At 36.8% G+C, this 21965-nt stretch overlaps 2 protein-coding genes across 8 annotated transcripts; one reads left to right on the top strand and one right to left on the bottom strand.

The window, feature by feature from the left end:
• Nucleotides 1–922: 922 nt before the first annotated feature.
• On the bottom strand, nucleotides 923–9113 carry TPRKB (TP53RK binding protein). 6 transcript variants are annotated; one of them, XM_087969438.1, is made up of 6 exons: nucleotides 8988–9006; nucleotides 8136–8328; nucleotides 4271–4454; nucleotides 3668–3790; nucleotides 2573–2749; nucleotides 923–1879 (listed from the first exon to the last, which is right to left on the bottom strand). In XM_087969438.1, the coding sequence occupies exons 3-6, from the start codon at nucleotides 4412–4414 to the stop codon at nucleotides 1796–1798; spliced, it is 528 nt and encodes a 175-aa protein (XP_087825564.1). In that variant the 5' UTR covers nucleotides 4415–4454; nucleotides 8136–8328; nucleotides 8988–9006; the 3' UTR covers nucleotides 923–1795. The 6 variants fall into 6 exon arrangements, with proteins under 6 accessions (XP_087825564.1, XP_087825565.1, XP_087825563.1 ...); XM_087969439.1 differs by lacking the exon at nucleotides 8988–9006 and adding an exon at nucleotides 8448–8568 and having other exon boundaries at nucleotides 8223–8328; XM_087969437.1 differs by lacking the exon at nucleotides 8988–9006 and adding an exon at nucleotides 8448–8568.
• On the top strand, nucleotides 8652–21742 carry ALG10 (ALG10 alpha-1,2-glucosyltransferase). Of its 2 annotated transcripts, none has more exons than XM_026677643.2 (3): nucleotides 8652–8816; nucleotides 9612–9806; nucleotides 21452–21742. In XM_026677643.2, exons 1-3 carry the CDS (start codon nucleotides 8652–8654, stop codon nucleotides 21518–21520), a joined length of 429 nt encoding a protein of 142 aa, XP_026533428.1. In that variant the 3' UTR covers nucleotides 21521–21742. The 2 variants fall into 2 exon arrangements, with proteins under 2 accessions (XP_026533428.1, XP_026533427.1); XM_026677642.2 differs by lacking the exon at nucleotides 21452–21742 and adding an exon at nucleotides 11599–12994.
• The last annotated feature ends 223 nt before the right edge of the window (nucleotides 21743–21965 follow it).

Genomic DNA, 21965 nt, shown 5'->3' on the forward strand with positions numbered 1-21965 from the left:
GGTTTCAGATTTCACGGCTGATATCTTTATTTCTTCTACAAACAATATAGTACATAATGCATAATTATGGTAATATGATATGATATTCTAAATTTTACATGTCCAGCTGGACAATGTGTAAGTGGGTCAGGGGTTAGTGGACTGAAAGGGTTTTAACTTGATATATGAATTATGAGCTTCTCAACTTTTTGATAACCCCTAAAGCAGCATCTGGAGATCTGCTTTTGTTACAACTTGATGAATACATCAAAGGCATCTAGCTTACCAGTAAAAACATCAGCCGGCCAAATCTACAACGATATATGTTATAAATCTCTGAGGGAGATGAACAGTTAAGAAATGTGAAATATAAATAGATAAACATCAAAGTCTCAGGTTGGCTCTGGTGATGTCTCTCTGAAGAAGTGTATTTATCCAATTTAAATGTCTTTAATTTGTTTCGGGAGCAAATTTGACATAACCCCAAGGAAGCAGTAGGACAGAACATTTTCTACCGAAGGGTAATCACATACATAGATCTATAAAATAAAAAAAGCTGCAAGATCTGGAACAAGGTGCTCCATGTTCAAAGATTAAAGCTGTCAGGCTTTCCCAACCTAGCATTAGCACAATAAATCTATTGATCCTACAACCTCTAGAATTTCCAGCCAACATGACCATTGCAGTTGCATTTCAAAGACAGAGAAAAACAAATTGAGAAAAACTAGATTAAGACAATTCAGATCCAAGATTAAGGAAGAAATTTTCCGAATATGATTTTAGGCCTATTCCATTGGAGCATTGTAGATATTAATCTGGTGCAGCCTGCATTTTCTAGCTTACTAATGAAACAGAAAACAGTTGTGGGTAATCTTCAGAAAGCTTGGGAAGAAGTACGCTCCCATGACCACCCAAAGAAAAATAACAAGTCATCAATTTTCCAGAAAAAAAGGCATTTTTAATTCAAAGATGCAGCAAAAACAACATTCGTAAGAGGCTTCCCCAAAGGGAAAGAGATAACGGAATGAGTTATGATCTAGTAACATGGTCATGCTATACAGGTTATATTTGGTTGAAACAGGAAAGTGGAACAGCTGCAATAACACTAGTCAAAATAAAATTAGGGTTACAGCAAAGTGGAATTTATCTGTGTTGGGTCCATCTGATCAAAGAAGAGATGATAACCTCAAGATACAAAGTTTGGCCAAGGGCAGGAGAATTCGAACAATAGAGTGAGATGGAAGAAACTTAACAGTACCTATGAAAACAAATGACTAGGTACATCCCATGGTTATAAATATGGCTATTGGAAATGTTACCAAGAAGTAGAATTGTCCTCCTAGAGAACTCAGATTAACTTTCAATTTTACCACATGTAAACAGTCTCTCTTTGGAGCAAGAGAGTATGAATTCTATGAGACTTTCATTAGGGTGAAATGAGATGAAAGCAGGGAATCAGTACAGAATTATCTGAAGTTCCCATTTTTTTCATTGCCAAAGAATTCTGTTGATAATTTGTTGCAATTTTATTCATTGGTCTGTATTTCCCAGAAAAAAAATTGAGACTTTGAGTCAAAGAATTTCCTGCTTTGGAAATGGCCTCAGAATTCTGCAGTTTTACATTTTAATATTTACATCTGACAATCATTAATTACTGGCAGCAAAGCACTTTAAAAAGCTGCATTATTCTGCTTCATATAATAACACTGTGCTTCAAATCAAATCAGAGATTCCAAAATACATTTAATGATGGCAAAACAAGGAAAAAAATAAAAACATTTCTTTCAGTTAACAAACTGCTGTTGTTCTAATGCAGTCATATGTCTTTTGTTGCCATTCTGCAAACAATGCCATCTAACAGGGTGCCTATTTTTTCTTCTTGTGGAGTGAGCTTGTATACCTGCAAAAATAATAGAATGGTAACTTTATCAAGAGACAGCATGATTCTGCAAAGTATTTGCTTTTGTTTGTTTAAAAGGGTTGGAAGGGGTTCATCCGCTCAATGCCTGGAGACATTTTTACAGACTGTTTTACACTTCAGAGTTGCCCCGAAAGGGGTACTGAGGCACAGAATAAAAGAAAATATCTCAAGAAACCTCTTCTGAAAATGTAGAAGGACAGAAAGAAGCCAGAAACTCAGTTCAGTGTACTAATATGATCTTCCTCTGAATTTCAGTAGCACAGAAGACATGACACTTAACAGATTACAAGTTGCTTACCCCTAGTTTATAGGTTGTGTTATGACATTTACATTTTTTATTAGTTACATCAGTCTTCCTCGTTCTGCTAACTTTCCAAATATGTAGCTGGAAGTTAGGAAAAGGTTTAACTACATTGACTTTTAGATTTCCAGGAAAGTGAAACCAATCCAGATTTTTTTAGAGGGGGGGAAGGTAAGATATGCATGTGAAAGATTAAGAAAATACCTTTTTATAAGTTTGCAATCTTATACATCCATATCTGAGAGAAAATTACCCTAGGCTTATGATAATACCCAAGTGAACACCTGTTACACTGCATTGAAACTTCAATGTTTTAATTTATTAAAATGCTCTTTTACTGTATCTCCTTACTCAGAGAAACTGAAACAAACCTTCTTAATTTTTTGTACATCACTTATTTTAGAGAGATCAGCTATGGAAATTTGCTGGCCGTCTACTTGACTTATTACATCGTTCAGGTTCACAGTTTTCTCTTCATGTTCAATCAAAACTATGAGTACTGCAGAGTCGCTATCGGAAATGCCAAATTTCTTGAAGGCATCTGTAATCTAACATTAAAGGAGAATATAATCTTGTATTAATCATAGTCATTAGTACCTGACAATCTAAAATGTTATTCCAAAAGTAACCTTTCCCTTTTAGAAGATCCAATGAGCTACATATTATTTTCACTTAAGCAAAAATAAGGTATTTAATATTTCCTTCTTTCAGCTCAATACTTTCAGTCAATATTGAAATATTGTAAAATTGATTTAGAGCAGGGCTGCCAAACTTGCGGTCTGCTGGCCTGATGAGTCACATGTTGGCGATGCCCACGCCCGGTTTAACGAAGGGGGAAAAAAAGTCATGATACGTCATGTGATGCCGCCATGACGACGCAAGTTTGACACCCCCGATTTACAGCACAGTACAAATTAAGAATAACATTTGGGGGGTATGTTTTAGCAACAGCAAGAACACTTAGACTTATATACCGCTTCATAGTGCTTTACAGCACTCTCTAAGCAGTTTACAGGGTCAGCATATTGCCCCCAATAATCTGGTCCTCATTTTACCGACCTCAGAAGGATGGAAGGCTTGAGCTGATCAGGACTGAACTCCTGGCAATGGGCAGAGTCAGCCTGTAATACTGCATTCTAACTACTGCACCACCATGGCTCTTCTGCTTAGATTATGCTTTGGTTTCCAGTAAAATGGGGAGCTGCAGTTGGAGGCTAGCAAAAATAAAACAAAACAAATCCCAATAGTAGGTGAAGCTTCTTGTATTATGATTATATTACTTTTTTCTCATCCTTTCTCACTATAATTCAACATTTCCTTGTCTTTTTCTCCTGACAGTATACCAACCCAAAAAGTGGAAGAGAAATGATACCCAAAGAATAAAGGAAAATGTCTAGAGAGTGTGAAGCTGCATGAAACAAGGCAGAGGGCCTGCAACATCTCAGCCCCAGTTATAACTATCTCACATTATTGTTTGGTGAAAGGTTGAATATGATTTCAGCATTCAGTGTTCTTGTCTTCATTTTGCCAATTTTGTAGAGATGAACAGCTTTATTTGCGGCTACTAGTATCTGAAAAGGATCAACAACCTGCCAGAGAAAATATAATGAAGTTTTCAACTGCTGTATCAGTTCCAGAACAACAACTTGCATTTTTTAGTCTAAATGATACTTTAGGAAACCATTCCCTATCTTACAGATATGGAATGGAATAGCACATTTAGGCTAACTCCATATTTATATTAAAATTTAAACTATGCATTACATTTATACTTATGGAAAGACAGACACCTACCAGTCCTCTTAATATTTATGATTTAGCTTTCAGGAAAAAAAATAATGTTATTCTGTTGAAAAGAACTTCAGCAAAACACTTTTCACAGAAATAGGGTCAAGAAGGAAAAGAAACCATGTTCCAGAAGTTTGAGGAGGCAATTTAAAAATTCAGGTGAAAATTATTTATCTCCTTAGAAGTTTCTACTCACTGGATTTTTTTTTTTTTAACAACAGTATGCGACCTAGTGAATTCTAAAAGTTACTGAATATGTAAAATGGAGACAAGTTGCTTACCATTAAAGGATTAATTAATGCTCCATCAATAGCTCCTTCCATTGCTTTCCTCCGCAGAGTAGCAGCATTTTTCACACCATTAAATAGGATAAGAGTCACAAGGCAGTCAGGAAATAATTCTAACCGCTGTGTTAAACATTCCATCTTTTACCAGAACAGTAAGCTCCTTCTGAATTAATCAAACCTGGAACATTTATAAACATTTAAAAGTTACATTTGAAAACTGTTTATATTTTAATCTTCTATATTTGGAAAAGAGAGACGTTATGAATTTTAAAGATGAATTCTGTGAGATAACTAGAAGGGATCAGGTCTATCATGGATTGCTATGAAGTGCGTCTAGTAGTCTATCCAATGTTAACATCTGGAAAATTAGATTAAGTGGGTTTATGTTCCAGAATTGATTAGGTTTCATGAAATGTGATCCTACACTAATGACCTGCTCTCCAACAAATCTTGGCTTTCACATTGGAACAGCTTCCAGAATATTTTTTCTACAGAAAAGATAAGTGCTATTCCCCTGAATTTTTTTTCCGGCCTATTTGTCACCAAGTAAGAAAATTGTGCCAATATGAGTATTATCATTTTTCAAAAATGTGAACGTATAGTTAATTAATCTTCACAACTGCCTGAATATCCAGAGTTCATTTGTAGTCACCATGTAAAAATTCTTTGCTTCTATGCACATATAGGATACCTCTAGGTTCCTGTTAGCACTTTTTTTCAAGGCCTTTCAAACAAAATGACAATAGAGCACACTCAACATTGTACTGTAATTAATTATAAGATGCACCTTTATAAAAAATAGCTTTTCAAGCCCTTCATTCTGACTTACCCAAAGTGTGTTCTCACAGCAAGCAAAGTAAATCTGTTTTTAATGTGCTCTTTACATTTTCATTTGACAAAAAGTTGATTTAATCATAATATTTGGTACCGATCCGGCTAATTTTTGGTTAACTGACTTTTTTTTTTCCAGGAGAATATTTACTGTATATATTTCTATATCTATCCCATGGTTTCTTAATAATGCATTGTCCAATCTAAATTTAAGAAATCTTCCCTCAAGATTACTTCTAAAATGTTTAGTTTAAAGATTGTTTTTTTGATGATGCTTGCTAAAAGGGAGGGAGGGAGGGAGAGAAGGAGAGAGAAGGAAAGAAGGAAGGAAGGAAGGAAAGGAAGGAAAGGAAGGAAAGGAAGGAAGGAAGGAAGGAAGGAAGGAAGGAAGGAAGGAAGGAAGGAAGGAAGGAAGGAAGGAAGGAAGGAAGGATCGAAGGAAGTTCTAAATTAATGAGGGTTAGGGTAAATCATTAGATTGATAATTTTTTCAAAAATAAGTCAGTAGAAAAGAAAAAATTTAACACAGAGGAAAATCACATTAACCCTCTCTAAGATACATTTTATTAATAATAATTTTAATAACAATAGATAAAATAATAGAAAATGAAAAGTATGGTATTCAAAGAGACAAGCACTTGCCACATAACATCCCAGACTCAGCAAAGGAGCAGAAGAGAAGAGAAAGAACTGGAGATGGTAACAAAATACAAAGACCTGTAAATAGTAGAACTGGGGCAAAATAAAGCAAAGATAATATCAATAGTAATAGGTGCCTTGGGTGGAATCCCAAAACAACTGGAGCACCACTTGAACATCCATCAACTTTGACAAAATAATCATCACCTTTACATGGAATAGTAAATATTTTTCTACCATACTTTTATCGCCATCAAACAATAATATGTGCTTATCCCAGGACCCTGGGGAGAAATTAATAGATGGATAAAAATGCCAAATCCAGTGTAAAGATCTGGCTGACTGTGCAACCAACCATAATATAGTACAGATAGTTCTCGACTTACGACCACAATTGAGTCCAAAATTTATGATGCTAAGTGGGACATTTAAGTGAGTTTTGCTCCATTTTACGACCTTTCTAGCCATGGTTGTTAAGTGAATCATTGCCATTGGTAAGTTAGTAATACGGTTGTTAAGTGAATCTGGATTCCCCATTGACTTTGCTTGTCAGAAGGCTGCAAAAGGGGATCTTGTGACCCCAGGACTCTGCAACCATTGGGGAGGCTGCCACAGCCATGAGCAAAAATGGCACTTTTTTCAGTGCCGTTGTAACTTTGGTCACTAAACAAATTGCTGTTAAGTCAAGGACTATCTATATAAGCAATATAGTATAGTTAGAATTATGTATTATTTGTACTATTGTATAAATCAAATATCACATTATTAATAATACAATAAGTAATTGTATTATGTAAGACTATTCAATTATCATCTTAAATATAATGTAACAATTATATAATATATAATTTAATTATATATTTATATTATACAATCATTAAATTATATTCAAGACTATAATTGAATTAGTTAGTATTCATTATAATTCTACAATACATTAATTAATACAACTATTGATTAATACATATTATTTTTAATTTATAACAGAAACAGTTTGGTCTATTGGTTATTAATTCATAAATGATGTAAATAGGATGATAAAACAGGAACTCATCAAATTTGCAAATGACATCAATTTGGGGAGAATTGCTAACACTTTGGAAGATACACTCAAGGTTGAGAAAGATCTTGGCAAACTTGAGCATTGGGTCCTATCCAACCAAATGCAGTTCAGTGGTAAGAAAAACAGGAATCTGTATTTAGGCAGGGGGGAAAAAAACACAAACGTACAGGTGTAGAACAGTTTGCCTTCAGGAGTTGTGGGTGCTCCATTGCTGGAGGTTTTCAAGAATAGTCTGGACAACCATTTGTTCAGGATGGTATGTCTCCTGCCTTGAACTAGAAAACTAGAAAACTCTTCTGGTTCATCCAGCTCTATAATTCTGTTTAAAGGGCTGCCCTAGGAATCAAGAGACTTTGAATTCCATTTCTATCTTAGGCATAAAAAGCCATTTGGGCCAGTCATTCTCTCTCAGTCCTGCTTATTTCATAGGGTTGCTGTTGTGGGAAAATTAGGAGGTAGACACAGTATAATTTAGGTTCTCCACCTTGAGTTGATGGGATAAAAATCAAATAAAAGAGTCTAGAGAAGAGCAACAGAGATGATTAGGGGATTGGAAGCTAAAGAAACGGTTGCTGGATTTGGGTATGTCCAGTTTAATGAAAAGAAGGAGTAGGGGAGACATCAATCATGTCTTCTGATATCAAAGAAGAGGGAGTCAAGCTATTCTCCAAAGCACCTGAGGGCAGGACAAGAAACAATGGATGGAAACTAACCAAGGGGAGAAACAACCTTAGAACTAAGGAGAAATTTCCTGACAGGACAATTAATCAGTGGAACAACTTGACTCCAGAAGTTGTGAATGCTCCAACACTGGAAATTTTTAAGAAGAGATTGGACAACCATTTGTCTGAAATGATATAGGGTTTCCTGCCTGAGCAGGGGGTTGGACTAGAAGACCTCTGAGATCCCTTCCAACTCTGTTGTTCTATTCTATTCTGTTCTGTTCTGTTCCTACTCTACTCTCTATTCTATTCCATTCTAAATAAATAAGATAAATTATATAAATGCTGTAATTTTAATTATTTATTAAGTTATTCTTATTTGAACTTCACTCCTTCTAAGGTAATCTACATCAGCAGGAACAACATTGCACTCAATGTTAGGGGGCGTGCATAAGCGCACCAACGTGCTTACCGTCCCTGTCCTATTGTTTCTTTTTTCTTTTTCTTATATGTACCCATTTCATGTATTCATAACTATTATCTTGTAAGCGATTGACAAATCAAAATAAATAAAATAAATGTATTCATAACTATGTTTTTACTTATACCTATTATCTTGTAAGCAATTGACAAACAAACTAACAAATAAATAAAATAAACCCACCTTTCCCTAACCCGTTTGTTCTTTTTGTTTAAAAAAAGGCCACTGTATATATGGCATTGGATCTTTTTTTAAATGGCATTTTTATACCGTATTTTTTTCTACGGTGCTCTCCAGGCAACATGACAACACCCCAGCTCTCACAGTTCCCGAACACCTTCAGCACCAATAAGAACCATGCAGAAAAAGCTCGCTCCTAAGAATGGGAAGAGGGTAATTTTGCACCGGGGCTGCAAAGTAAACCCCACCCCGCCACCCCTCGCCCTTTTTTCCTCTCCCGGGGAAGGAGGCCGCAGCCGGGCCAGGCCCACAAACCTGCACGCGGGTCAAGAACAGCGGCCCGCCGAGGCTCCTCCTTCCCTCCAGTCGACCGGTTTCCCGCCGGGCAGGCCTCTCCGGCGTAGAGGCCTCCCTTCGTTCCCCGTCGCCGGTCTCCGGAAACGCCGCCCGTGCGCTCTCCCTTCCCCTCCCCTCCCGGAGCCCCGCGGTGCCTGGGCCGAGCCGGACAGGAGCCGTGCCATGGAGCGCTCCGAGGCTTCCTGCTTCTCGGCGGCCTTCAGCTGCGCCTTCCTCGCCTCCTGCCTGCTCTTCTCGGCGTTCAACCGGCAGCAGCGGGAGGCCTACATGGACGAGGCCTTCCACGTCCCTCAGGCGCAAGCTTATTGCGCGGGTCGCTTCCAGCAGGTAGGCGGGCGAGCTAATCCCCAGGCCCGGCGCCGCTGTCGAAGTACGGAGTTTTGCAGGCTCCAAAAGCAGCCGAAGGTGGCTCCTTGGGGGTTTCTTTTCTTTCTTGATATCCCGCAAAAATAGACCCTCCCTCCCTTTTCCCCCTATCATTTCTCCATCCTTGCTTACCCGAAGCACCGCACAGGACCAGCCCTCTTTCTTCCCTTCAGGTTTTTTTGGACTACGACTCCCATCCTCCCTCACCATTGCCTTTGCAGGAAACGGTTTATGGAAGTTGACGTCCTTCAAATCTTTTTAAAAAAAAATATTTAAGTTTTTTATTTTTAAGTGTCTATAAGTATTAAATACATGAACAGTGTGGTTTCTGGGTGTTATTATTATTATTATTATTATTATTATTATTATTATTATTATTATTATTATTATTATTATTATTATTATTATTATTATTATTATTAGACAATTTTGATCACCTTGCATTAATCAGACTCACATCTTTCTAGTAACATTATACATAATACAGTTCTTCAAATCTGAAGGGCACTATATACAATTTCCTCCCTTTTCTCTTAATAGACCAGGGTTCCCCAACATGGTCAATATCCATCCGTCCATCTACTATTGCTGTTATTATGTTTAGTACTATTAAAGTAATATTTTATTAAATTATGTTAATAAAATAAACAGAATTTGGGGAAATACAAGGAGCTGATATATTTTCTTGTTTTGTTCTGCCTACATAGAAATTGTCCATTAGTAATTTTTTAAAAAAAATTTCTTTTTTTTCGACAGTGGGATCCAATGATCACCACATTGCCTGGTTTGTACTTGCTGTCAGTTGGAATCCTGAAGCCCATAGGCTGGCTCTTTGGCTGGTCTGAAAGCATCCTCTGCTCTACAGGAATCCTCCGATTCATTAACCTGCTTTTCAGCATTGGAAACTTCTATTTATTATACTTGCTCTTCTGCAGGATACACCATAAAAAGGTACATGCTGTATATTGCATTTAAAATAGTTTCGCTCTACACAATAGTTTTTAAAATATTTAAAACACTTTCACTCTAGGTAAAGCAATATTTGACAAAATTCTGAAGTCTTCTTGGATGGAACTTTTCTGCACACATTCCAAATTGTTATTAGTTGTGGAGTCATGTCCGACCCATCATGACCCCATGGGACAACGTTCCTCCAGGCCTTCCTGTCCTCTACCATCTTCTGGAGTCCATTTAAGCTCATGCCTACTACTTCAGTGACTCCATCCAGCCACCTCATTCTCTGCCGTCCTCTTCTTTTTCCCTCAACCGTTTCCAGCATTAGGCTCTTCTTCAGTGAGTCCCTCCTTCTCATTATGTGGCCAAAGTATTTGAGTTTCACCTTCAGGATCTGGCCTTCTAAAGAGCAGTCAGGGTTGCTCTCCTCTAGGACTGACCGGTTTGACATTCCAAATACATGTTCTTAAAATTTGTTAAGTGAGTTTTGCTCCATTTTACGATTTTTCTTGCCGTGCTTGTTAAGTGAATCACTGAAGTTGTTAAATTAGTAACATGGTTATTAAGTGAATTTGGTTTCTCCACTGTCTTTGTTGTCAAAAGGTTGCAAAAGGTGACCACATGACTCTGGGACATTGCAGCCGTCATAAATATGAACCAGCTGCCAAGCATCCAAATGTAAATCACATGACCATGGGAATGCTTACAACAGTCATAAGGATGAAAAATGGTCATAAGTCACTTTTTTCCCAGTACCGTTGTAACTTTGAACGGTCACTAAATGAACTGTTGTTAGTCAGGGATTACCAGTATTGTTATGAAACAAGCCATGCTTATTTCTCACTCCCAGGGTATCTCACCTTTGTGGTTTTTGTTGTCTTATCTCATTTAGAATCACATATCAGTTTAATATTATTATTATTAATAATGATTGATTAAACTTGTATCTGGTTAGAATTTACAATTCAGCCCAAGAATTCTGTTGTTAAATGAGACATGTGTTAAGTGAGTTTTGCCCTGTTTAACGACCTTTCTTGCCTCGGCTGTTAAGTGAATCACTTCAGTTGATAATAACCCAGTTGTTAAGTGAATCTGGCTTCTCCATTGACTTTGCTTGGCAGAAGGTCACAAAAGGGGATCCCATGACCCCGGGACACAGCAACGGTTGTAAGTATGAACCAGTTGCCAGGCATCCAAATTTTGATCACATGATCATGGGGATGCTACAAAGATTGTAAACGGTGAAAAATGGTCATAAGTCCCCTTTTTCAGTGCCATTGTAACCTTAAACGGTCACTAAATGAACTGTTGAAAGTTGAGGACTATCTGTAACAGGTAGTGAAATGTTAGTGAAATGTTTTATTTTAAATATGTGTTTGATGCATGTGTATGGTAATTATAAAATTTGCAAATGGTTGCCTTGGGAAGGAAACTGTTTTTGTATATAAAAGGAGCAAAATCGCTTCTTCTAAAGTGATGCCTTCTATGTCAATGTGTGAATCATAGAAGCAAATTTGACTCTATAAATAATGTTTTCGGTCATGGGTAAACATAATCAATTAATGAAATGCGGCAATGTGATTATTCAAAACTCCATTAATTGATCAACACATTTTTCTGGGAGCTGAATTTCTAACAATGAACTTTAACATGGCGTGCTATGGTTTAATACTAATGTTTTTATCTTCATTTCTGTTTCAAGTTCCTAGTGAATTTGCTCTTGTTTTTAAATTTTTATTAGGAACAATATCCCTGATTCTTTTTCTTGTTTCTTCCCCCCCATCTTTAGGCTGCCTCTGGATTCCAGAGAATCCTGTCAACCTTGACACTAGCAATATTTCCAACTCTTTATTTTTTTACATTCCTTTATTATACTGACACGGGGTCCACGTTTTTTACCCTTTTTGCCTATTTAATGTGTCTCTATGGCAATCATAAAACCTCAGCATTCCTTGGATTTTGTGGGGTTATGTTTCGCCAGACGAATATTGTATGGACTGTCTTCTGTGGTGGAAGCATTGTTGCAGAAAAGCTAAGTGAAGGCTGGAAATTGGAATTACTGAAAAGCAAAGAGAAGAAAAACTTACCGGCACAAAACATCTTTTCAGAATCATTCAGGATTGTTAGATTTCTCCTTGGGTACTTTATGTCACTTAAAAACATCAGCAGTCTGATTCTCTTGATATGGCCGTACGTTACTCTGGTGGTGATATTTGCTATTTTCATTGTCCTCAATGGTGGCATCGTTCTTGGGGACAGGAGCAGCCATGAAGCCTGCCTGCACTTCCCTCAGCTATTTTATTTTTTTTCTTTTAGTCTTTTTTTTTCCTTCCCTCTTATAGTGACACCCGGTAAATTTATCAATTTTCTTCATTCTGTGAGGATCTATTTTCTGCGATACAGTATCCTTGCAATTGTTTCTTTATTCCTCGTCTGGAAATTTACTTACGCCCATAAGTATTTGCTTGCAGATAACAGACATTACACATTTTATGTGTGGAGAAAAATCTTTAAAAGACATGAGCTTGTCAAGTACATATTAGTTCCAGTTTATATATTTGCTGGCTGGAGTTTCACAGATGCACTGAAGTCAAAATCTGTTTTCTGGAACTTAGTATATTTTGTATGTCTGTTTGCCATCACAGTTCCACAAAAGCTTCTAGAATTCCGTTATTTTATTTTGCCATATATTATATATAGACTTAATATTCCCTTGCCATCACTTTTGAAACTTTTCTTAGAGTTGATTATATATATTTTAGTGAATGCAATAACATTCTATTTCTTTTTGAACAAACCGTTTCACTGGCCAAATAGTGAGGAAATCCAGAGGTTTATGTGGTAACATTTGTTTCCTAAAACCTGTTCTAGAGCTTTTTGTTACAAATAAGACGTTACAATTTTAGAACTTCATCAAGAAAAACGAAGTATTCTGATGCTTTTGTAATAGAAGAAATGTGAAGCGTGTAGAGTTTTTGGACTGTTTTTATAAGGGCACCATCAGTATTTACTTCTTAAAAGATCAGGGAAATTTTACCCATATTCCCAAAATAATGTGAATGTATGGACATTTTGATCATACCAGTTATACTATAGAAGTCATAAACATTGACTGTTTTCATTGTATTTCTTTCTGTACATATGTAACAAGTGATTGGAAATAAGTTTGATTTAATGTCAGTCAATTATTGTCTTTTTACTATATTGGGTAATATTGTTTCGTGCTTGCATACAGTGACATCTAATTTTTTTATAATGTTTTGGGTCCAGGGATACACAATATTAGTGTATTGCAACTAATGTGTCTCAGATTAAGGCTGAAATCTTGAAAAAAAATTCTGAAAGGAAACTTTCAATCAGTGGGGTTATGTAGAAATGGATAGGGGTACAGTTGTGAGCAAGGAGGAAATTGATTATGAGCTAGAGCAGGGGTCCTCAACCACCGGGCCGCGGACCGGTACCGGGCCGTGGAGCACTCTCTACCGGGCCGCAAATAATTTTTTTTTTAAAAAAATGGCGGCTTTCTTCACCTTCGGTGAATGCTGCTGGGATCGGGGATCAAGGACACAAATGAAAGAAGGGGAGGGAGGAAGCAACCGAAGCCTGTCCTTCTCTCTGGGTCAGCTCTCTCAGTCGCTCTCTCGCTCCTCCACCAGCACAGGAAGAAACTGCTTCAAAGAAGCGGGGGGGGGCTTTTCCTGTCGCCGCAGCGCCTCCGAAGCGCCCGTTTCTCCCCCACCCCGTCCGCCCGCCCGCGCGCGGGGTTCAATCCAGTGCTCTGTTCTGCCTGCCTGCCTGCCTTCGTTAATGGTTGAATCGGAACAGCTTTGGCTGAGTAAAAGAGGCGAATAGTTATTATTCTCAGCCGAAGCTGCTCCCAAACAACCAGAAACTAAGGCAGGCAGGCAGGCAGGCAGAACGGGACACTGTGGATTGAAGCGCACGCGGGCGGGCGGGGTGGGGGTGGGGGTGAAACGGGCGCTTCGGAATAGCTGCGGCGACAGGAAAAGCCCCCCGCTTCTTTGAAGCAGTTTCTTCCTGGGCTGGTGGAGCAGCGAGAGCGAAGCCTTCTCTCTCTCTCCCCCGGTCCTTGCAAAAATTTTCTGCTTGAAACCGGTCCCTGGTACGAAAAAGGTTGGGGACCACTGAGCTAGAGAACCGTATTTAAATCACATATCATGGGCAGATATTGTATAATATACTTGATTTGTTAATCACTGAAAGAACTAGATACCACAGGTTGCTATACTGAGGATATGAATCAATTTGTAGTCTCAGCATAAATCATAAATCTTTACAGGGCCTGTTATTATTAACCAAATATAACTTCTCAATGATATAAGATGACAGTTCTGCTGATTGATTATGTTATCAACATAATGTCAAACTATGGCAGTTAAAAATAAATAAATAAAACCTAAGATTTTTTAATCCTAGTGATAGATGTGCATGCTATATGCCAAAACATAAAAACCAAATCAGTGTTCCTTATATTTAAGGGCCATAATACTTGGGGTGAAGCATGCTTAAGATGTGAAAACAAATATTTAGAACTATACTCAATAAGAACACTTAGCAATGAATAAGGTAAAAGAAGTACAGTTTTTCATCACAAACCAAATATTAACACAATTGTGTTGGCAATAAATGACAGAATTTGCTTTAGCTTTTTTGTCTGTGTGAAATGTGTTCAAGAGTGCTCTTCCAGTTATAACAGATTCATCCCTTTTCATTAATATACGCTTAATTTTCCACAGCTCATGTAATAGAAAAATAATACAGGTTTTGAGGTGGAAAAGGATAGAACATCTATCAAATTAGAGCAAAGCAAACTAGAAAATTTTGCAAATTAGAAAATGTATCTTTAGGGAACCTTCATATGATTCTTAATTGGAAGTGTAGAAATGGTTATTGTGATTTAATTTCTCACATGACGGAAAGGCTCCCACTGAAAATTGTTTGTACAGTATCTTAGCTTTTCCAAATTGTTCTTTTGATTTTAAAATGACCAATTTTAAAGTATATCTCAGTAGATTTGTCATTCTGTGCATCTTTAAAAATTGTACAAATAGCACTTGGCTTCAGTAGACCTTCTGTGTGGAGAATAATCACAAATATCACACTTGCTCACAAAGTTAATAGAGAAATTTAAATTTCCTATGAAACATGAAGAACAAAAAGTTGACAATTTACTCTTCATTTAATTTTATATTTTTTTGAAATGATTATTGTCTCTATTTTCTAATATTTTCTCCTTATGATTATCATGGCTCTTTTTTAGAATATTTAATTTATTAAAAAAATTAAAATACAAAGCACCAGAATATTTTTAAAAACATTTAAAAAGTGTCTTAAAAAAGATTAACACATATGCACATAACATCCTCCCTAGTTGAATGCTGATAAATATAATACAACCATGTTATTTTCCCACCCCTTACAAAACAGGCCAAAATAATTTTAAACTACTAAATCTGTTTACAAATTGTTAGCCTGTCATCTACTATATCAGTAACAAAATAGTTAAAAGCAAAAACAATAGTAATATATAAAATGATAAGAGTTTATCAATAATAATGGGGAAAAATGACAAGATTAAAATTCCAAAACCCTTTGTTAACGAACTGTTGTTATAATCAACTCATAGAAAATTTACCACAGTTTCAATCCAAAACCATCCCCCAAAATTAAGCTTAATTGATTCCGGGTCAAATATCCATGTTTGTTTCTTAATGCCATCTCTTATAAATTGCTGATTGATTAAATACAATAAATCCAATCTTCAAAGCCAATCTATCTTCCCAAAAACCCCCAGATGCGACCATTCCCCAATTAAATGTACTAAGTTTCTCCATTTTCTTTCACGTTGGCCCTAGAAAAAAGTCACTTAGGACCATTTTTCACACTTATAACCATTGCAGGATTCCCATGGTCACATGGTCAAAGTTTAGATGCTTGGCAACTGACTCATATTTATGACGGTTGCAGTATGACAAAGACCTGACAAAGAAAGTCAATGGAGAAGTCAGATTCACTTAACAACTGGGTTACTAACTTAACAAGTGCAGTGATCCACTGAACAGTTGTGGTCAGAAAAGTCATAAAATGGGGCAAAATTTACATAACAACTAGCTCACTTAGCAACATAAATTTTGGGCTCAGTTGAGGTCATAAGTCCTCAACAGTCAACTTGCTGCAGCCAACTCGCTGTGAGACAAGAGTTACACTAATACCAAAGAAATTGTGGAATAGAATCATTAAAGAAAGGATGCAAAAGGAGGGACAGGATGGAATGTGAATGACAAAAATTAAAAATATTTTTATTTATTTATTTGAAATAATTAAATAGAATTGTTGAATTGTCCCTGTGAGTTGTCCAGTAAAGCTGACCCTTTAGTTAAGGGCTGTCAAACTCTCGGCGCCACATGCTGGCCACGCCCATGCCCAGTTTAGCGAAGGGGAATAAAGTCCTGATACGTCACATGACGTTACCGTGATGACGTAAGTTTGACACCCCTGCTCTAGTTTCTTCATTTATCTTTTGTATGACAAAGTTGTTAGCTAGCCAAGTCACTCAGCAATTACTTTAGTTCATTCTTTCAATTACATTCCCTCATTCAGCAATCCATATCAGTTTGGCTCAGTCACTTTTTCTGAAAAAGAGGTGGTTCGTTCCCCACCCATCCATACATGTTGCCTGGAGAATCGTGTTTCTCCCTTGGATGTCATTCATTCAGAATTTGCATATTTTCCAAAATCCATCTTTGTGTTTTCCTCACTGTTGCTATTTACAGAGTAACACACCACTTTTCCCGATGCATAGATTCCTCTATTCATTATGCGCTCCTAACAACATAGTTCCATTTCTAATAATCGTTATTCACCTCAATTGTATCCTTCCCTCTTCCCTTAGTTTCACTGGCACACATATTTATTTCTTTTCCCTGTTTGCCATTTTACATTTCAGGTTGCGATTTGCCTTACCTCCAGGTGAATCTGCAGGCTAATTCCCCAGGAATAATTGCATTATTACTGCTATTGCTATTTTTATTTCTAATGGAAATTATATTCAATTATCGGAAAAAGGACCGGTATCAGAGCTGAACGTGATTTGGTAGGAATAACTGATTTTTTTACAAAATTGCTATTTCATTTCTTCTAAAAAGAAATCCCAATTAAGCAGAATATTTATGAGTCAGAGCTGAAATGGGTGCTCACTGTTGATGTTACCTACTTTAGGTAATGAAATCTCTGCTGCAAGGAAAAAACTAAACTCAGAGAGCACCCAAAAAGAAATCCATCCCTGGTTAAGTGAGAAATGAAATACTTGCTATCAGGGATGACCTACCCTTTTGGAGAACATGTTTAAAATCAGGCAAAGCATACAATGTAAAACAAAAATTATTCTATTAAAATCGTTACTTGGAGGAGTTAGGAAAAATAAACACAGATAAGTTAGATTCACATGGTGGCACTGTTGAGCTGTGCTTACTATACAACTTGCAGCATTTTTAACAGCTTTTGACTGAAATGTTTTTAAAATAGTTAGCCTGCAAAATATAAAGGAAAATATTTTAATTAAAAATTGGGGGGGGGGGGTTGGTCCTTGAAAACTGGAATTTTGTATATAGTGGAACAATCCTCTTACTCTAGTAAAATGCATCTAGTTCTAATTGTAAAGCACACAATGCTGAAATAGATGGGTCTTTCTAAAATATTTATTCTCTAAAATTGGAATTAGTTGTACTTTTTAAAATAGATAATCCAAGGGTTTTTCACCATCAGTTCCTTTGTGTCACCTGTATTCAGATGGGGCACTTGGAGTCAAGAAAGTCTGGTCTCTAAAATAGATATTTCTCTTTGTCATCCAGGGGTGTGTCTTCTGGTTATGGCCAACAAGACCAAGATGACAATTGCAAAAATGGAGCTTTGATCACATTGTTGGGGCTGTCATCTTGATTTTCTTTTATATTTTCTGTGGAAACCCGTAGTGGTATCACTTTAACCTTTGAACCTGCATAAGGATCTCTCCTTCCCCTCCCTCTCTCCCTCCCTCCTCCTCTTCTCCTTCTCTTCCTCCTCCTTCCTTCCTTCCTTCCTTCCCTCCCTCCCTCCCTCCCTCCTTTCTTCCTTCTTCTCTCTCTCTATCTCTCTCTTTCTCTCTCTCTCTCCTTCCTTCCTTCCTTCCTTCCTTCCTTCCTTCCTTCCTTCCTTCCTTCCTTCCTTCCTTCCTTCCTTCCTTCCCTCCCTCCCTCTCCCTCTCTCTCTCTTATTTGGATAGCTTTGCCCTTCCACTGTATTACACTATTAAAAATGGTGCATCATAGTGCAGGCCCATCATTTGCTATGTTGTTTATAAAACATCCCACAGATGTAAAAACCTAACCTAAACCCAGTGATTGGCATCATAATTAGCATACATAGCTCAGGAACACTGGCATTTAATTTGGCTTAATAAATGCTAAATTTCCTTCCTTTGGTAAATTTAACTTTCAGTTCAAAACATCTTGTATGTCTACACTTGAACTGACATCAATACAACCAAAAATATATCATTGCAGCAACAAAAAAATAATGGCCAAGAAGATGGACGGATTCATACACTTACTTGTGATATATTCTTTTAATATCTTGGAAGAATATTTTTCTCTTTCTCTGCCATGATCATTAGAAAGTTGTGATATACTTTCTCTAATTCCCCAGGTTTTCCCCAGATTAAAAAGGAGTGAATTAGTAACAATTGTACTTAGCCACTGTAATATCTCTCTCGAATTGTTAAATGCACACTATTCTATGCCATCCGGGATCATATGTAAGATGGCAGTTATACAAATGTAATGAACAAATGAATTTGTATTGTCATCTTATGTATATACTTCCTCCTTCCAAGTGTATAGAATTGTGTGTAGAGCTGACATCTGCAAATATCTGCAGAAAAGATCTCAACACAGCCATGGAATTCAATAGGTAGCCATAAAATGTTACTTGGATTTTCTATGTTTAAAAAAAAATCTTTTGAAAGGAAAGCATTTAACCAAAGCAGTACATTATAGATAAACAATGAAATTGATTCATTATAGTACTTTGATTTCTTGCATTTTATCCCTCATGACAGAAACTTTATATTTATTGGAACTTTTCAGTGCAGAAGACAGAAATGTGCAATAAAACTGTGTTTTATTTTTTTACTAAAATGAGGGCTAAAGTGCCCAATATAATTACTGCATAGAATAATCCATTTGCTGATGGTATAGAATTATAAATAACTACAAGATTGGTGATGCCTGTCGGAAAAAGAAGTGATCAGGTTAATTCATTGTCCCTATTATAGAAATAACACTGAAGAGAAGTATAAATTGATCACTGTATTTATTCTGTGTTCACTTGCCAAATTATTCCTCCTGTTATTTAAAAGAATATAAAATGTCTGCCTGTTTATTTTCAAAATGCTTTTTAATTCTAATTTTCTTGTACCATGTGTTACTATTTTGATATGTGCATTCCTTTTCCCTTTAAAATACTGGTGCATCCAGAATTTTGTCTTGTTTAAGTAAAATATTCCCTTTGCTTTGATGTGAGCATTTTTGTTTGCATGCTGCAGAATTGCCAAATGAATGTTTTTTTTCACTATGTGATCACATATGGAATCAGGATTAATAATAGAATATTATTAACAGTATTTCACACTCCATTAGCACCACAACAGATTTTCTTTTTATTGATTAGGTGTCTTAATATTTCTATAAAATCACAATTCTCATGACTGGATTGTTTCGATATTAAATATAGTTGGTAAAATCTATGCAACACTTAACTGTATTGCCCCCATATTCAGATATAGTTTTAATTAGTTGTATCTCTATGAATGCAGCTTATTAGTATGATTTTACTCATAACTGGATGAAAAGCTGCCCTTGAAAATAATTGGTTTTATTTCACCATATAATTTAAAATCTGGGAATCCCAAGAATAATCTCTGTAACTAACATTTCCTTCTTCAATAGAAGAAGAGGTGTTCGGTTTGCTGAATAGTTTTTCTAATTTCTTTTTTATTTCCAATTAATTTGCTCCAGAATATATTTAGGGGGAAAAATTGACAATCCATGACCCTTTGGGTCATTGTTTCAGAGATATTTTCTTACCAGATACTCTATCTGTATTGCTTTTATTGGGAAAGTTCTTTAAAAATTCAGGGAGATATTCAAAGATGTATCTGCCTTGAAAGTAACCCATATTGTAGTATATAAGTGTACAAACATCAACAGCTGACCACAGAAAATGTTTTATGACATAAGGACAGAGTTGGCTGATCTATCTACAAGCAAGTGTTCTTGTGTGTGTATGTGTGTATGTGTGTGTGTGTGTGTATAGAGATGATAGATAGATAGGTAGGTAGATAGATAGATAGATAGATAGATAGATAGATAGATAGATAGATAGATGATAGATGATAGATAGATAGAATATAAATATATGTGTATGCTTTTGTGATAATACAGGCTGAGACAGAGAAAGAGGTACCGTATTTGCCGGCGTATAAGACGACCCGGCGTATAAGACGACCCCCCACCACCACCGGAAACGCCCTCCAGAAATCCCCGGGGCTGCAGCGGCAGGGCGGAGTGCCAGGGGCCATGGGAAGAGCAGGAAGGCTGCAGCCTCGGGCGGAGCGAGGCGAGCGGGATGAAGCGGAAGCGACGCAGGGGATCCGGGAAGCCAGAGGCGCCTTCGCTGCGTCCAACAAGCATCTGAAAGCCGGCAGTGGATATACCGGCGTATAAGACGACCCCCCCACTTGGAGGCATGTTTTTCGGGGCAAAAAAGTCGTCTTATACGCCGGCAAATACGGTATGTAAAGTAATTTTCAGCTTTCTAACAAGATAATATTCCAAGCACTTGGAAATTAGTTTGCTGCATCCTGGCTTCTTTCCTTTTTACAAAATATAAGGATGCTTCTATTGCAGGGGTCTTCAAACGTGACAGTTTAACACTCCTCCAGTCATGTTAGCTCACGAATTCCGGGAGTTGAAGTCCACAACTCTTAAGCTTGCCAAGTTTGAAGACCCTTGTTTTATTGCGATAGGAAAACTTGAAAAGGAGTGCAGAATATTTAGAGCAGAAAGACCCCTAAAAGTGCCACTATTGTCAAGAAGGTCTGGCCATAGGAGTCTCCTTTAATTCTCAGATTAATTTTTAATGGACTGGAGCACTAACACTATTGGAAACAGGAAATTCATTAGAGAAAATATGGGCCATTTAGCATTTAATTTTCAGAAAGGACATAATATCACACCTCAACTCATTCTTCAATCGTATGAATTGTAATCATGCAATTACAGAGACACGCCTAGCTAATTGCTGGCACTAGACCTAAATGCAATTCAAAACAATCTAATTCAGAGAGGTGCAGCTTTGAGAATGGGAAGTGGCTTTGGTCAAGGAAGTTGGGCATGTGATTGAGAAGGATTCCTCCTCTTTCATGGATATGAAATGCGAAACATTACTAGAAAACATCACCCAAAGGGCAGCTACCAGATTTTTTTTAAATGTTGCCTTCCAAGCTCTAATACAGATGCAGTCTTGATAATGATATTTCATTGACTGAATGTTGCATTTTTCCATTTATACATGTATCTTTTTAGATATGGAGATGGAAACAAAGGGGCCAGACAACAGTTCTCGCTCAACTTGACCCGGAGAGAGATTTCTGAAAACTATATAACTATGTAAAAAAGAGAAATGGCAATATGTAGTCTTCTGGATGCTTTTGTGTGCTACAAACCCCATCTTCCTTCATTGGAGACTAGGGTGGAGTTGTGCAACGATCTCTGGAGGGATATTCATGATGTTCTTTGCCCATGTCAGATAATGAACTCATTAACATTTAATTGGACTGTATATTTGGTTTATGAATAAAATATCATTTAATTGAACTGGATAATTGGGTTTTATGATTTTAGACCTAGATGATAAACAGGGTTTTCTAGATAAGGATGTAGAAAAGAAATACAGTGCATCGATTACATGAATGTAAGCAGAAGCTTATCTCTTAGCCTTTTCTCCAACATAGTGTGTTTTTTATTTTCAGCTGAATATTTATTCTCTTAAAGAGGCAGGCAACAACAGCAGAAATTAAATAAAAGCATGCCAGATAAT

Source organism: Notechis scutatus, chromosome 6 (assembly GCF_049901735.1).
Source record: "Notechis scutatus isolate UNSWTSFEM ecotype Mainland chromosome 6, rNotScu1.2, whole genome shotgun sequence".
NCBI classification, from domain to species: Eukaryota; Metazoa; Chordata; class Lepidosauria; order Squamata; family Elapidae; genus Notechis; species Notechis scutatus.